We start from the raw sequence: 17,741 nt of genomic DNA, 5'->3' as shown, positions 1-17,741 counted from the left end.
CCAAGGAGTTGATTTGCTAGTCAAACGAAAAAAAGAGACTTATAGAGTTCGTTATGAGGTATTAGAGCTATCAGAGCTATTAGAGCCACAGCCTGGTAAGCATTTCAATGAAAGGTGGGAGAGTGAGGCGGCTGCTGCTATCTACAATCCCACAGAGAACGACAGATGACCAAGACATGAATAAAAAGCATGACAATAGCATGTATATATAAGTTCTCCAAGAGGTATCAGGGACATTCTACGGTGAAAGCAAGTTAGCTATTAGCGGGAGGAACAGCCAGTAATGAGAGGGTCAGCTAGTAGTAGGAGAGAAGCAGAGGGAAAGGAGGAAGAGAAAGGTACAGAAAGCAGTGTGCTGGAAAACAGGAAGAGGTTCAATTAAGAGTGGAACTGTCAGAGAGTGGAGATGGAAGAGAGTGGAAGAGCAAGAGGAATTCGACGGAACGTGAAATCGGCTGGGAAAGAGCTGGTGGTTGTGGAACAGGAAATGAAGCCATCAATTGAAGGGAAGGGGGAGGGGGGTGGAATCCCCCTCACAGCCGCTGCGTGACGAAACAGGTGGAAGAGGGAGTGCGTGACCTGGTTTCGTTACCAGTGTCCAGTGACGTCTTGGGCAATAAGGAGACGTTGGATGGACGACGTGAGGTGAAAGACGCTGCTTGTCGACGCCGATGCCTGAATTTTGCTGGTTGGATAACGTAGCAACCAGATTTCTCCAATTGAACAATACACGTTGTGTGTGTCATGGGAGTTGGATAAAGATGGCAGCCAGATGGATATACGACGCGAGAGACGTGGATTACCTGGCTTTCAATGGATGCAGGCAAACAAGCCTTTCTGTTGGACGTGAAATCTACAATAAAGTAAAATCCAATAAAGTGCACATGAAATCTACAATGTTTAGACGCGTCAAACCGTCCACGACAGCTAACTACTCCGGTGAAAGCGGGAAACGCTGATGTTGCTTTAGCTTTTCGCAAATTAACGTGTTATATTGGAAGAGCTTTGAGAGGTCAAACTTATAGGGATATGAAGGTGCGTGTTTCCAGTTTAGTTCACGCCCATACCCGTGTCGTGGGCGATAGTGAACCCCATACTCATCTTCTGGGCCGTACTGGACCCAGTACTCATCTGTTGGGTGGTAATGAACCCCATACTCATCTCATGAGCGGTAGTGGATCTCATACTCATCTCTTGGGCGATAGTGGACCCCATACTCATCTCATGAGCGGTAGTGGATCCCATACTCATCTCTTGGGCGATAGTGGACCCCATACTCATCTCATGAGCTGTAGTGGACCCCATGCCTATCTCCTGGGCGGTAGTGGACCCCATACCCATATCCTGGACGGTAATGCAAAAGACCAGAGAGGCATATAATGGGCTCAGAAAGTGAACCTTGAAATTAATTTATATAAGCAGGTTACAGTTCTGATAAGCTAGCTACACAGTTTAATGTATATATATTAATAATGTGCTCGAAATCGACCACCAGTACAGTCATTAAACTAAGCAACTGACATACGGTCAGCTAATTTCATCAATTGATTTGCTTATCATGCTCACAGCCAGTGGGCAGCGGTGGAAAGATTAGATTCATCCACATTTACTACCCCTCAGTTAACTCACTGGGGATAATTTGCTAAAATTTCTGGCAATAAATAGTTTTGAATGAAGTATTGACACATTTATTGAATGCTATAAAAGTTGAATATCCCGTATGTATTCGCACTCCATCACATAGTGACGGAGGTTATGCGAATTATTTTGCTAACACAGTTTACATTTTGTCAGGTCTACATCAGCAGGTAATGCAAACTCTTTAGAGATACTTACAACTGAGTCTGAGCCGAACAGTGGTAAGATCTAAGAGTCTGCTGATTATATATGATTATCCATAGTAATGTGGCTCTTCTTCCATGATAGCATGATGATAGACGGAATAGCTAGTTCAGACCTCTGTCTCAGACTTACAAAATTTAGTTAGCGTTCTTGGCGTATTCTCATCCTCCATGCTTCTTATAAGCAAAGTTGTTATCCACAATTTATAGTCATCTTCTTTGAAGGCAAATTCTTTGGCTAACTCATCAGTTCTATCATACACACGGAGTCTAACACGAGATGATATCCACATGAAATAGATTCTCTGTACCATCATTAACGGCCTCAGGAGACAGTTCATTAACCACAGCGTCTAAGGGCTGAATATATACCCCCCGAACTCGGGGAGGAATACCGTAAAGTTTCCCTATTAATCGCACCAGCAGCACGAGGCTCTGAACTAACATTACAGTTCCAGAACTTGAGTCGTTAGTCTTCAGCTGACACACACTAACCAACAGTGAATTCTGGGAGAGGCTTACCGCTTGTGGGACCACCACACTGCACTGATATTAACCTCAAACTGTGTCTTTAATAATAAATAAATAAATAAATAAATAAATAAATAAATAAATAAATATATATATATATATATATATATATATATATATATATATATATATATATATATATATATATATATATAAACATATATATGCACTTGGATCACCTAATGCCTACCAGACTTAAGTGGCACTCCAGTGGAGGCTTAATGGTAAAATAATTATCAGGTGGAAAGCGCTAAGCCATTACGACTATCTAACACTTGGAAGGGATACGAGGATAAGGATTTAGGATAGGAGGGACGGAGAAAAGGAATGGTGCCCAACCACTTGAACCGTTGGGGGATTAAACGCCGACCTCCGAGAAGCGAGACCATTGCTCTTCCGTCCAGAGTGGCTTAAATTCTCAGTTTGACACCAGAGGTGTGTCTCTGGGGACCCTCTCTTATTGTGGGGTGTTCGTAGTCTGGTCGGTAAAACTTCTGTCTTCCGCTTCTGTGGTCGTGGGTTCGAGCCTCCGACTGAAGCCTCGAACCACACACACAGACTGAAGCCTGCTGAAAGGCAATTTAGTTTTTCCTATTTAATTTATGTTCTTAACGTTATGATATAATTATGTTTTTTGTGGAAACGAGCTCAGCATCTTAGGGATGGCAGTCTGGCAAAAATCTTAAGCTTCATTATGAAAGTAATTGGGAAGTCCTACTTTGCTGAGTTGATTGTATATATATTGTTAATTTCAGCGTCCAGCCACTTTGCAAAAACGTAATGTTCTTAAGAATAGACTCGAAGCAACACTACTTTTTTATTTTATTCTTATTGTTGCTAAAGTATTGCATGAAGCTTCCTGAGTGGATTTTTTTTTCAAGAAAACGTTAAAGCTAGTTGAGGTGATCTTACTTATTACTAAGATGTCCAGGTAAAGGTAATCAATTTACCTTTACCTTTAAGGTAATTAAAGGTACCACCAGATTCCCATTCATTTTTAAATGTTACACTATTAACTAGAGCGTCCAATCTCTCAAAGAATTGAGAGAAGAGGATCCCCATCCCCCACTTGTCATATATCTTTGCAGGTATATATATATATATATATATATATATGTGTGTTATCTACACATCTGTAGTGGGAGGACACATGTTTGGAAGCACTCCATGCACAGGTTAGATGTGAATGGAGTATACCACCTTCAACAAGTGTGATAGGGGATTATACACCCATATTACAACCATATTTTTGAGGGTAGAAATTATTTCAAGACGAAAATAATAATTTGGTGGATATCAAGATCCAAAATGCCCAGTTTACTAGCGTCCCTTTCTATGATGTTCTAGTGTTTGGGGGGAGAAATTTATTGATTTATTCATTTGGCTAATGAAAATTAAAACAAATCTTTACAGCAATAATAAACAAGGTATTAAACTAATATTTTATTCATGTATTATGAAGAATAAATACATTTTAGTCTTTTAAATTTTACTAATTTATTTTCCTTGTAGATATTCATTTTTTATATAGCTGAGTAAGTGGCTCAGTAAGTAAGTAAATAGTTAAATAGGTAGGTAGATAAGTAAGTAGATAAGAAAGTAAGTAAGTAAGTATGTAAGTGGTTCTCTGTATTGTCACATCTCAGCACCAGGTCTGTATATTCAAATCTCCCTCATGTGCTCAAACACACACACACACACACACACACACACACACACATTCACACACTCACACACACAGACACGTGCGAGCAGTCTCAACCAATGGGGCAACAAACTAGAGCTGACAATCTAAATTGGGAACATGTCAGACAGAATTTATTGACAAATTGGTAACAACTGTAGGTCCCTATTTTGCCCTAATTTATTGGGTACAGTTCTCTTCATGTTTTAAGCCATTTTTACTTCCTGTCTTCCCTACCATTCTGGATTGATTTATTCCATTTAATTATAATACTTTATAATAAATTTACCTTCTATCAATATTTTTTTCCCCATTTCTTCACTTCATCTGTATGCTTCAGCTCCCTTCCCTATCTATTTCCTCGTCTTCTACTTTCTACCAATCTACTTTCCCATCTCTTCCTACCCCATCTAGTGTCCCATTTTCTCCTTTTCATCTACTGTCCCATTTTCTTCATTTCATCTACTTACTCGAATTCTCTGCTCCACCATACAATACTGCTCTTGTTACCCTACCACCTTCCTTCCCATCTTCCTACTCTGGCATTAAAGACAAAAGTTGCAGCAGACTTGTCACTGATATATTGAACAATACGAGTCGTAAGTTCGGGTCTGTGAAAGAGGATTAATATCTGAATCTCATTACACTCGGAACTTTGCATAGTAACCGTCCAGTTTAATTATATATATATATATATATATATATATATATATATATATATATATATATATATATATGTGTGTGTGTGTGTGTGTGTGTGTGTGTGTGTGTGTGTGTGTGTGTGTGTGTGTGTGTGTGTGTGGTGTGTGTGAGTGTGTGTGTTTTTGTTGTTAACGTGGGAAAATGAAAACTGTTGTCAGACAAATATAGTTTATTTACTTTTATATACCGATAACACAGAGTTTAAAGCCGCTCAACAGACGCGCACATCAAACACGCACACACACATGGTCTTCAACACACACACACATATGACCTTCAACACACACAAACACAAACACACGCACTCATTTAGACTCTGAACTCATAATCATTTGCAAGTGACATCACCTGGCAGCCTTTGCGGGTCAAATGACGCTTTCCTCGGAGGCTGCTGGCTGCTTCCATTGTAAATAAGAAACACGAAGACTCTACCAATAATAAAACCAACAGTCTCACATTACACAATCTCAAAAGTAGAACCAACGATTCCAACTCATAATAAAGACTCATAATCTTTAAGACTTTAAAGACTCATAATCCAAACACATCATCGTTTGACTACTTGCATGACTTAAGGGGAAAGAATTCTATCAACAGTTAAGTACATTGAACTTTTATATTAATGACGAGATATGATCACGATATATATAGTATACAGGAGGTGAAAATGTGTTTAGAGAAACAACATGGATAATAATAACGTTGTTGATAATCATTTACGCTACGACCATAATGGTGATGATGTTGAAGATGATGATAATGATTGATGATGATGATGCTAATCATGAAAGTAAGAAATATATAGTGAACACACTGGATTATATATCATATTATATATACAATAAGTCATTTAGGAATGGGCAAGTCCAGTTGCTTGGAGGGTGACTAACGTAGTACCAATTTCTTAAGGAAAAATAATTTTAGAAAACACTGGAAACGATAAATAAAAACAACAATAATAAAAATATTTAGAGGAACCACACGTAGTAATAAAGAGCAAACACAACAATAGTAATAATAGTAACAATTATATTAATAGTAATAGTAAGTGTAGCAGTTATTCACCATTCTTTATTCATTACAATTTTCAGGATTTTAGACTAGTTTTAGTTAGATTATGATTGATTAGGTTAGGTTACTTCAGACTAGGTTAATTAGATTAAATTATATTAAGCTAGATTGCATACAGTAAGTTATGATAAGTAACGTAGGTTAGGTAAATTTGGTTAGGTTAGGTTAGGTTACATTAAATAATTAAGTTAACTAAGATCAATTGTTAGATTAGATTAAGTTACATTATGTTAAGTAAGATAGGATAAATATGTTAGTTTGGGATAATTAGGCTAGGTTAGTTTAAATTAAGTTAAGCTTTGATTAATTATGTTAGATATGGTTAAGATAGGTTAATTAGATTAGTTAATTTATGTTAGCTTACGTTCGTAGGTTAGGTGAGGCTAAATACGTTAGAGTAGATAAATTACATTCAGATAATTAGATTAATTATTAGTTTAGGTTAGTGCCATTTATTAGATTAAGTTGACAAGATTATGTTAGGTTATATTAGATTAATTAAGTTAGATTAAATCAATTATATTAGATTATGTTAAATAAAGATATTATTTCGAGATATAGAAACAATCAAGCATCCGAATTTGACGAACGTCCCATTAATTATGGTTTCTGAATAACTGGAAGTGTACGAACCTAACCAACCAACCGAACCTAACCAACCAATCGAACCTAACCAACCAATCGAACCTAACTAACCAACAGAACCTATTGGGGTTCTAGTTAATTAATCCGAATTAACCTCAGTTGAATTAGGAGTTATTCACTTTCCTCACTAAAGAACGGTAATTTTTGACGCACTGGTGAACAGCGTCAAATGTGACGTCGAGAATCACTTGTACCTGTGCTGTACCTTTGCTTTTGTACAGCAATCTGGAGCTGTGAGGTGTGGTGTTCTGTACTGATTGAATAATTCTTGCATAATTCTTATTCTTAATTCTTCTTGCTATCCTTCAATTATTATTATTATTATTATTATTTTTATTATTATTATTGTTATTATTATAAACAACCGTTGTACACCAGATATACACTTTAAAGCTGTGTTATATACGTGTTTTGTTAAGCGTGTAGAGTAAGCTTGTGTTTATAGTTATGTATAAGCATGTTTATATAGTTTATAGTCTATATAGTTATGAGTGAGTAACTCTGTGTGTATATGTGCATAGTTACTATTTGTATCTGCAGAATCGAGTTATTAGCTCATGGACTCGGTCTTTCTAGCCAATTTAGTTTTCCTCTGTTATGTCTACAATGTACGTTTCTCTCTAATACACATACACATCCCCCAGGAAGCAGCTGTCTAACTCCCAGGTACCTATTTACTGCTAGGTGAATAGGAGCACCAGGGAAAAAGATACTCTGCCCATTTGTTTCTGCCTTTGGCGGAGATCGAACCAGTGGCCCTTAGGACTACGATCCCAGAGCGCTGTCCACTCCGCCGACAATGTGTGTGTGTGTGTGTGTGTGTGTGTGTGTGTGTGTGTGTGTGTGTGTGTGTGTGTGTGTGTGTGTGTGTGTGTGTGTTTGTAAGTGTGTAAGTGTGTGTAAGTGTGTGTGTGTTTTCCGTTCTAATGATATATAATTAAACTCTATCTTTAAATATTCTAAGTGTTATCAACACCTTAAAACAGCATTTGTACTCGGAAAAGCAATTTTAGTATAAAAACATGTGTGTTTTTTGCCATGAGTTCGTTGAATTTGAGCTCATTATTGAGACTTCGTAACATCATTGCGATTTTGCAATGCTATTGAACTTTTGCTACGTTATTGAGACTTTGCTTCGTTATTAGGAATTTGCAATCTTCAGAGATTTCTCGCGCTATTAAGACTTCTCAATAGTATTAAGACCGCAATATTATTAACATTTAGACATTGTTATTGAGAATTTGTAACTTTTATTATGATTTTGACAGTGTTATTGAATCTTTGCAAGGTTATTAAGACTGCAAGGTTATTAAGACTTTGCAACGGCATTGAGTTTTTGCAAGATTATTAAGACTTTGCAACGGCATTGAGTCTTTGCAAAGGTTATTAAGACTTTGCAACATGGTGTTCGCCTGACTCTCCAAAAATGCTCATTCAGCCTCCAGCGCCACCCGGCCAACTTTGCCATTATTAAAATCTTTTTTTTGGTTGGTTCGAGACTCCACCAAGATTACAAAGTGTAAGTGAAATTTAGTGAACTTGAAGCGGAATTTTTTTTTTTTTTTTTTTAGCTTGGCGGTGAAATCGAACCCAAGTCCAAGATGACCTCGGATACTGGTTCGATTCTAACACCTTACTCCAAAGATTTTCTTATGGAAACTTCAAGCTCTTGGGATTTCATTGTGTATTTTATTCACGTTTCGAAATGTATGCAATATGGAATCCTGCTGTTCGAATTATTGTTCCAAATCATTAGTATATGATGAGCAAATATCAGCATATTTGAATGAAGGTGTTCAATCGCTATTGACTTGACGAAGAATTGAATCAGTGGAAAAATCATGAATCTGACAGCTGATTCATGAATCTGAGTATATAGCTCATATTTGGATGCTTTAATCCTGAACCTATCATATCATGGCTCTGTAAACCTGAACGAATCATATCATGCCTCTGTGAACCTGAACAGATCATATTATGCCTCTGTAAACTTAAACGGATCATATCATGCTTTTGATAACCTGAACGAGTCATATGATTCTGTAAACCTGAACGTGGAATAATAAATCAGATACAGCCACAATACAAGACTCACGACGAGGCCTACAACAATACAGCGAGAGGAAAGAGGGAGTGGAGCAACCTGTCTCCCATGACTAGATCATATGAACAAGAACAAAAAGCAAATAACAGAAGCAAACATTAAAAACATCTGACTATTACACAGTTATATTTTTTGAAACTTAAAAACTCTTATTAAAATGATAATTACTAGTTATTCTTCAAATTTACTACACTACACAGTACAAAAATATTACTTGGTTATAATACAGGTTCCATTATTGTGTTTACTTAACAGTTTAGTTTCGACTAATCTTAGACACCATCAAAACACAGTAAATAACATTAAACAGCCACACACACAACCAAAAAAAATAATCTTCTATATATATCAGACATAGTTAATGTTTAAGAACATAAGTAATTGATGATTTTGTACATGTGATCCTCACTCATGAATACACCGATATAGATATACATAAATATCATGAATACATACATCTGGTTTAGGATAAAACCCCACACATATGTTTAAGTATATACACATGTGTATTTGTGTATTTTAGGAAAAGATTTGCACAAAGGCTTTCGCATTCTCCTGAGTGCTTTATCAAGGTCTGAGTGTGTGGTGAGGACAAGACTTACATCTCAACGACTAATCTAGTTATTATTAAGTATCCACACACTCAGACCTTGATAAAACAGTGTGAAAGAATTGGTGTAAATCTTTATATGAAATACACAAATATATCAGTGTGGGGTTTCTATCCCCATGCCTATATGTTTATATATGACATTATTATTACTTAAACATCTCCTTTTTGTATATACAAAGATATATATATATATATATATATATATATATATATATATATATATATATATATATATATATATATATATATATATATATATAACATTCATAAATATATTATTCATTAATTAAAAAACACACTGAGTATATGTATATACATTAGCGAAGATATCTGTATGTTCACACAATAAAGATATCTATATAAACCCATAGCTAGGATATCTGTATATAATAACAACTAAGATATCTGGATATCTCCATAGCTAAAATATATGTATATTCCCACAGAGCAAAGACATCGATATGTCCTAACAATTAAGATATCAGTATATCCCTCTCAGTTATCTGTATTTTCCAATACTTAATCTATCATTATATCCTCATCGTAAAGATATAATTTTTTTAAAATAATTCGAATATATATATATATATATATATATATATATATATATATATATATATATATATATATATATATATATATATATATATATATATATATATATATATATATGCAACAATGATCACAAAAACACTGGTCCAAGTATGCAGAAAAACCACATGTGAAAAATAGAAAAGGCTTAACGCGTTTTCGGCTAATTAGCCTTCATCAGGGCAAAGTAGAATGAAGAAAATATATATATATATGTCGTACCTAGTAGCCAGAACGCACGTCTCAGCCTACTATGCAAGGCCCGATTTGCATAATAAGCCAAGTTTTCATGAATTAATGTTTTTTCGACTACCTAACCTACCTAACCTAACCTAACCTAACTTTTTCGGCTACCTAACCAAACCTAACCTATAAAGATAGGTTAGGTTAGGTTAGGTAGGGTTGGTTAGGTTCGGTCATATATCTACGTTAATTTTAACTCCAATAAAAAAAATTGACCTCATACATAATGAAACGGGTAGCTTTATCATTTCATAACAAAAAATTAGAGAAAATATATTAATTCAGGAAAACTTGGCTTACTCAGCAAATCGGGCCTTGCATAGTAGGCTGAGAAGTGCGTTCTCGCTACTAGGTACGACATATGCATTTTTAAACGCTACGAAAAACATTGAAAAAATATCTACACTGACGTCCATTAATATTTTTTTTTCTTGACTTGAAAGTGACAAAGTATTTGGCAACTATGAATAACGCAAACTACCCGTAATAAATGTCAATATAATTTTAAGGCAAATTATATTCACACTAACAAATATACTTAACACTATTTTTGCATGCATAAAAGCATACCGATGGCGAAAACAATGTATGGTTTCATATAAACATTATTTGCCTGTTAAAAATTGCTACTGAAAATTACACACACACACACACACACACACACACACACACACACACACACACACACACACACACACACACACACACACACACACACAATTCAGCCCAATCTTGCAACATCCGAAGCAATTAATTCAAATGAGGCACAACTAAAAATGGCAAAAATAATAATACTAATTAACATAATAAAAATAATAATAATAGAGAAACTTACTATAAAATCGTAGAGCTTGAATGAATGTGACAAAAACACCCAATAAATGTGTAAGTGTATTATTAAATTAAATCAAGTATTCAGATGAATCCTACAGTATATGTTTATGTATCCTGGAGGCTGGGCAGGTGCTGTCACCTGATCCAAAACTCATTGTGTCTGAAAGAGGGATTTCAGGCACTCTTGGCCCAAATGCTTTCCCAAATTCCTAAACACATCCCAATACACTCTAAGTTGGAACCTGTGTACAAGGGATGGTATGTTATACAAAAAAAAGGAAATTATTTAAGTCAATTCTAACAACAGTGAATAGCTCAATTTAACCTTAATTTGTCCTATTTTATAGTTAAACTGGCACGTTAACGTAATGTTTGTTAATTTTAACTTTGCTGGAATATGCCCAGGGCATCTTACTGATTAAAGGGGAAGGAAGAAGTCGAACTCATTTGCCTAAGTGCTGGCGTGACTGAATCTCAAGGAGTTTGTGAGTGTGAGGAGGGTGACAAGGGAGGTGGCGTGCGTGCGCGCGCGTGTGTGTGTGTGTGTGAGGGCGTATGTGTGTGGAGGTGCCATGAGGAGGCGTGCGTTCGAGCTTGTATTCACCTAGTTATGTTTGCGGGGGTTGAGCTTTGCTCTTTCGGCCCGCCTCTCAACTGTCAAGCAATCAACTGTTACTAACTAACTAATTCCCCCCCCCCCCCGCGCGTGTGTATATTGTACAAAGACTAAAAAATCAAATTCATACTAAGTTTTTCTACCGCGAACGAAAATAAAAGAAAAAATGCTCGTCTCATTCAAGAAAACGCAAAGAAAATCTGGTACTCATCTTAGTTTCAAGTTGGTGAACATAACGGAGTTGCGTCAACCGTAAATACACATCTTGTAAATCAGTGTTAATAACACGCAATAGGATTTAACCCGTTTCCACTATACTCTCACTACTACAGTAAATGTACTTGAAATACAGTACTTGAAAGCTATAAATTGTATTTATAGCTTTCAACAACAAAAGTAGCAACACTATATATATATATATATATATATATATATATATATATATATATATATATATATATATATATATATATATATATATATATATATATATATGTGTCGTACCTAGTAGCCAGAACGCACTTCTCAGCCTACTATGCAAGGCCCGATTTGCCTAATAAGCCAAGTTTTCATGAATTAATTGTTTTTCGACTACCTAACCTACCTAACCTAACCTAACCTAACTTTTTCGGCTACCTAACCCAACCTAACCTATAAAGATAGGTTAGGTTAGGTTAGGTTAGGTAGGGTTGGTTAGGTTAGGTAGGGTTGGTTAGGTTTGGTCATATATCTACATTAATTTTAACTCCAATAAAAAAAAATTGGCCTCATACATAATGAAATGGGTAGCTTTATCATTTCATAAGAAAAAAATTAGAGAAAATATATTAATTCAGGAAAACTTGGCTTATTAGGCAAATCGGGCCTTGCATAGTAGACCAAAAAGTGCGTTCTGGCTACTAGGTACGACATATATATATATATATATATATATATATATATATATATATATATATATATATATATATATATATATATATATATATATATAATTTAAAATAAAATAAAACTCAACAACACATCCAACACCTTAATATATAACTTAAATGCATATATGTTGCTATATTTAAGCATATATACATATATATATCAATATTATATAATATATATTTTAGTATATATATATATATATATATATATATATATATATATATATATATATATATATATATTGTATTCATTTTGTGTATTTTAATTTTCATATACATTATTCTTTCATTATTGATGTTTTTAATATTATAAAAATAATAATTCCATCATCATTTCAAATTTTTTGGTTTAATACATTAATGTAGTTTCTCTCTCTCTCTTTCTCTCTCTCTCTCTCTCTCTCTCTCTCTCTCTCTCTCTCTCTCTCTCTCTCTCTCTCTCTCTCTCTCTCTCTCTCTCCCAGAGCCTGGAGTGCTTGAGCAGGGGCTCAGGGTTGACCTCAACCGTAATATCGACCCTGTTACTTGAAACTCAGATCCTCGAATCCTGGTTGTTCTCAAGGGTCGCCCTCAAGTTGTTGGTGACACTGGAGGCGTGTCCATTGAGGTCCAGAAAGGAGGTGTTGGCCAAGTCGAAGCCCACACCTGTGGAGGGACAGAGAATAATGTGAAATTATTATATTGTGAAGTTCCGTGGAAACGTCTGAATTGCGGTGTTTTTTATTTCACTAAAGCGTAGTTATTTTGACGCTGTTATCTAAAAAAAAAACTGCGGTGTTTAAGTTTGAGGACAGATTGGGAAGGGGGAAGAGGGAAAAAAGTGATGTATGGAAGAGAGATAGATGGAAGGGTTGGAAGGGATAGGAGGAAGGGTTGACGGGATAGATTAAAGGCTTAAGGATTCGTGAGAGTGAATAAGGACAGTGGGACAGAATGGGAGGAGGAAGGGTTTTAGGATGGGAGAGAGAATAAAAACACTTATTAACGGATTAAATTCACTTCAACTTCGTTATACGCAGCATACATGCCTTTGCTTTTCTATCATTTCGTATTACTTGGAGTATGACACGTCAGAACGATGGTATGCTAGCATACTTCGGGTGCTGGACTCTAGACTTGCCTTTCTTTACTCATCTTCTTCCTCACCCAGCTTCCCTATAACCAGTCCTTTGCCCTGGTCGCTGGTTCGAGTCTCCTCAATGCTCTAATGAATTCCCGCTCCTCTCCACCCAACTGTCTTAGAGTTTTAGAACACCATCTTTTCTCTGGTTGGGGGATCGAGTACTCCGATGCCTCAGACAAAAGTCGAGAAGGATATGAGACAGACTAAGATTGATCCCTTTTCTATGAAGGAGCCTCGTGGTTCTGTTTGGCCACATGGCTGTGTCCCCTCCGGTTTCAATCCTCATCTTAGAAAACTATACTAAGTTATATTTAGCTCACCTAAAGGTTAAAAAATGTTTATCATTAGTGCATTAGTGACCTTGTTGTAGCTATTTATCTACCAATCCTGGAATGTTCGTTCACACAACGTTTTGCTAATTTATTACGAAACGTTGACTAACTCTAAACGTCACTGAATATCCGGCAGACATTTAGACAATTTTGAAGTTGGGTCTACAGTTAACGCTTCGTTTTTTTCTCCATAATCTTTAACTAAATCTAATCACCATATTTCGGCTTTATGACAAGTATAAATCAGTATGGCCGTTCAGGCGTTAGAGCTATATCCGACTCACGGACTCACGGGCACTAACGCCTACATGGATTATGGTGCTAAACATGGAGTTGTAGTACCTTTTTAAACTCACCATACTCCGAGTAAGTCAAGAATTATTCCTAGTTGAATTACTCTTACACTCATCATGGTTTAGCCGGTAGTGCGTTTGCCATTTTGAATTCGTGTTTAGCAATGTTTCAAACATATGATCTTTATCAATATCAACTGCTTTAATGAAATAAACAATTATTTCTTTACCCCAATCGTTAATAAAGAGCGTTGTCATGTAGATCTCAGCACTAAACAACTATCCGACTCTAATGACCTCACTTTGTAATACTAACTAAAAGCACTTATTGACATCAAGATCTTTACTAAGAAGTTATAATTCCAGTCTAAAAAATCTTACACTGTGTGGGTTGGCATATGATACAATAATAATAATTGTATAGATTTTATAGTTTTGATTTATGTAGAATATATAAAGTTAAGAAATCGTTTTACTAGGAAAATTGTATTTATATATACATCAAGATGTAAATTCATGGTATAGGGGAAAATTATGCAAAAATATAATACAGCAAGATGAAATTACAGCGATGTTATATTTCCTAGAAAAATAAATGGGGGTGTAAAATGGGATCGAATTGGCATGTCTGGCTTTCCCACACACACACACACACACACACACACACACACACACACACACACACACACACACACACACACACACACACCTAGACAAACTGAAGGAATTGGCGAGCAAATGGTTGTTAGAGTTTAACCCAACCGAATGTAATGTAATGAAGATAGGTGTAGGGAGCAGGAGGCCAGATACAAGGTATCGTCTGGGAGAGGAAATTCTTCAGGAGTCAGAGAAAGAAAAAGACTTGGGAGTTGATATCACGCCAGACCTGTCTCCTGCAGCCCATATCAAGAGGATAACATCAGCAGCATATGCCAGGCTGGCCAACATACGAACGGCATTCAGAAACTTGTGTAAAGAATCATTCAGAACTTTGTATACCACATATGTCAGGCCAATCCTGGAGCATGCAGCCCCAGCATGGAGTCCATATCTAGTCAAGGATAAGACTAAACTGGAAAAGGTTCAAAGGTTTGCCACCAGACTAGTACCCGAGCTGAGAGGTATGAGCTACGAGGAGAGACTACGAGAAATAAACCTCACTTCGCTGGAAGACAGAAGAGTTAGGGGGGACATGATCACCACATTCAAGATTCTGAAGGGAATTTATAGGGTAGATAAAGACAGGCTATTTAACACAAGGGGCACACGCACAAGGGGACACAGGTGGAAACTGAGCGCCCAAATGAGCCACAGAGATATTAGAAAAAACTTTTTTAGTGTCAGAGCGGTTGACAAATGGAATGCATTAGGAAGTGATGTGGTGGAGGCTGACTCCATACACAGTTTCAAGTGTAGATATGATAGAGCCCAATAGGCTCAAGAATCTGTACACCTGTTGATTGACAGTTGAGAGGCGGGACCAAAGAGCCAGAGCTCAACCCCCGCGAACACAACTAGGTGAGTACAACTAGGTGAGTACACACACACACACACACACACACAATTGGTTCAGTTGGTAGTGCTCTTGGGAAGATGCCAGTTTGATCCCACTCTTCCGCCTTATTATTTCTCACTGAATACACAGTATACATACACAGTACACATACACAGTACACATACACAATACACATACACAGTTCACATACACAGTACACATACACAGTACACATACACAGTATACATACACAATACACACACTCTCAGTACATATACACACTCCACATACACAGTGCACATGCACATAAACATACACATACCATTCTCCAGATACGAGGGCCCGGAAGGTATTGATGGCGGAGTGGGAGGGCCAGCCATAGGCACTCCTGGAGGGCTGTTGACACTGTTACCTGTGGACCAGAACACACAGTGAAGACTCAGATATGAAATAATAAGATCCTGTGCAGTTCCAAGGAGGCTGAAATGCAAAATATATTTCATGGAAACTGACGACAAAAAAAATATTGCTAGATATCCGACGGGAGCCGGTCGGCCGAGCGGACAGCACGCTGGACTTGTGATCCTGTGGTCCTGGGTTCGATCCCAGGCGCCGGCGAGAAACATTGGGCAGAGTTTCTTTCACCCTATGCCCCTGTTACCTAGCAGTAAAATAGGTACCTGGGTGTTAGTCAGCTGTCACGGGCTGCTTCCTGGGGGGTGGAGGCCTGGTCGAGGACCGGGCCGCGGGGACACTAAAAAGCCCCGAAATCATCTCAAGATAACCTCAAGATAGATGAAGGAGATTTATAACGCTGGGGTTTTATGGGTATTCTCGCCAGCATATACTTTTCCACCCCCTACCCCCCCTTCCCTTCGTTCCCACAGCAACCTTCCCCCATACCCCATCCCTTCCCACAGCAACCCCTCCTCACACCCCATCCCTTCCAGGAACCGCGCACAAGGCAGATTTTCCACACCGTTGATATTTTTAGAAAATTCATTACTTGCTTTCAATCCCCCAAAATCTTTTTAACAGATAAATTTCATGCATTGGCAGTATTCCTTAGCAGCCATAAGTGAAGAAAAAACATCAGAATAAAACAAAATAATAAAAAGGGGGAGCTGTTCCGAGAAAGAATTTAAGGAGGGGATGAAATATCCGAAAAGAAAATGGAATTTCTACAACAAACTTCGCAAACTGAAGGATTAAAGACGAAAAGCGAGATTATGGCACAAAACTGACTATTTGGAGAAGTTGGGAGGGATATTGCAGCCACTTTCTCGACCGGGAGGAAAGGAAATTACCTACAACGAAGCATGATTGCTACAATGCATTTCGGAGAAAAGAACGTTGAAAAAAACGTCCGTTGCTGTGAACGTCGATAGGAACAGATGTAACTAACGGTTTTCAGCCCTGTACGTCTTTTTCAGGCCCTATACGTTCGTTTCCGGCCCTGTACATCGGCTTTCGACCCTTTACGTCGATTTTCTTCTCTGTACGTTAATTAGACGCCTTTGCTACATCAAGGAACGTAGCGGCTGGTTGAACTACATATGCTACAACAACAAATAGGTGCTGTTGACGTCTACTAAAAGTAGTTATAGTTAAGATAGTGCAGCAAGCTTGTACAACTAAGCTGTCAGTACTGGCATTGTTTTTACTTTTCTTCTAACTAACTGCTCGTCCTTATTAACCGAACTAAGAATGCTGGAATTACTAGCACACATGCATCCATTAGCGGTACAACCAGGACTAGAGCAACTGGCTGGATTATCAGGACTGCAGCCACTAACGATATTAAAAGTTTTACTGTTTACAGTATAACTCCAACAGCGTTATTTTCCCAGGAGAGCCTCCACCTTCCTAATATTAGTAACATTATTAGGTTATCAAAGAGCTTTCTTTCCCAGGACAGCCTCGACCTTCTTTTGTGTTACTTCTATCATGTTTTAATTTGGTTTATGATAAGTATCTTTCTCCACGAAGTGTGTAACACGTTCCTTGTGCCTTTAGTTGCTGCTGTTACTGCTGCTGCTACTGCTGCAACTACTGCTGCTAATGCTGCAGCTGTTTTTGTCTTTTCCTAACTCG

General features: G+C 37.1%; 1 protein-coding gene across 1 annotated transcript in view; it reads right to left on the bottom strand.

Annotated features, from left to right (window-relative positions):
* Window positions 1-12,798: 12,798 nt before the first annotated feature.
* LOC123764458 (allatostatin-A receptor) overlaps window positions 12,799-17,741 on the bottom strand; it is a 238,936-nt gene continuing 233,993 nt past the window's right edge. The window contains exons 8-9 of the mRNA XM_045752323.2: window positions 15,970-16,059; window positions 12,799-13,049 (exon numbers count right to left, since the gene is read on the bottom strand). Coding sequence (XP_045608279.1) covers window positions 12,937-13,049; window positions 15,970-16,059 — 203 coding nt within the window. The 3' untranslated portion in view covers window positions 12,799-12,936. The remainder of the gene's footprint in view (window positions 13,050-15,969; window positions 16,060-17,741) is intronic.

Source organism: Procambarus clarkii, chromosome 82 (genome assembly GCF_040958095.1).
Source record: "Procambarus clarkii isolate CNS0578487 chromosome 82, FALCON_Pclarkii_2.0, whole genome shotgun sequence".
Taxonomy (NCBI): domain Eukaryota; kingdom Metazoa; phylum Arthropoda; class Malacostraca; order Decapoda; family Cambaridae; genus Procambarus; species Procambarus clarkii.
Note: the sequence above shows the minus strand (reverse complement) of the source record. Positions and strands in the feature narration are given on the sequence as shown.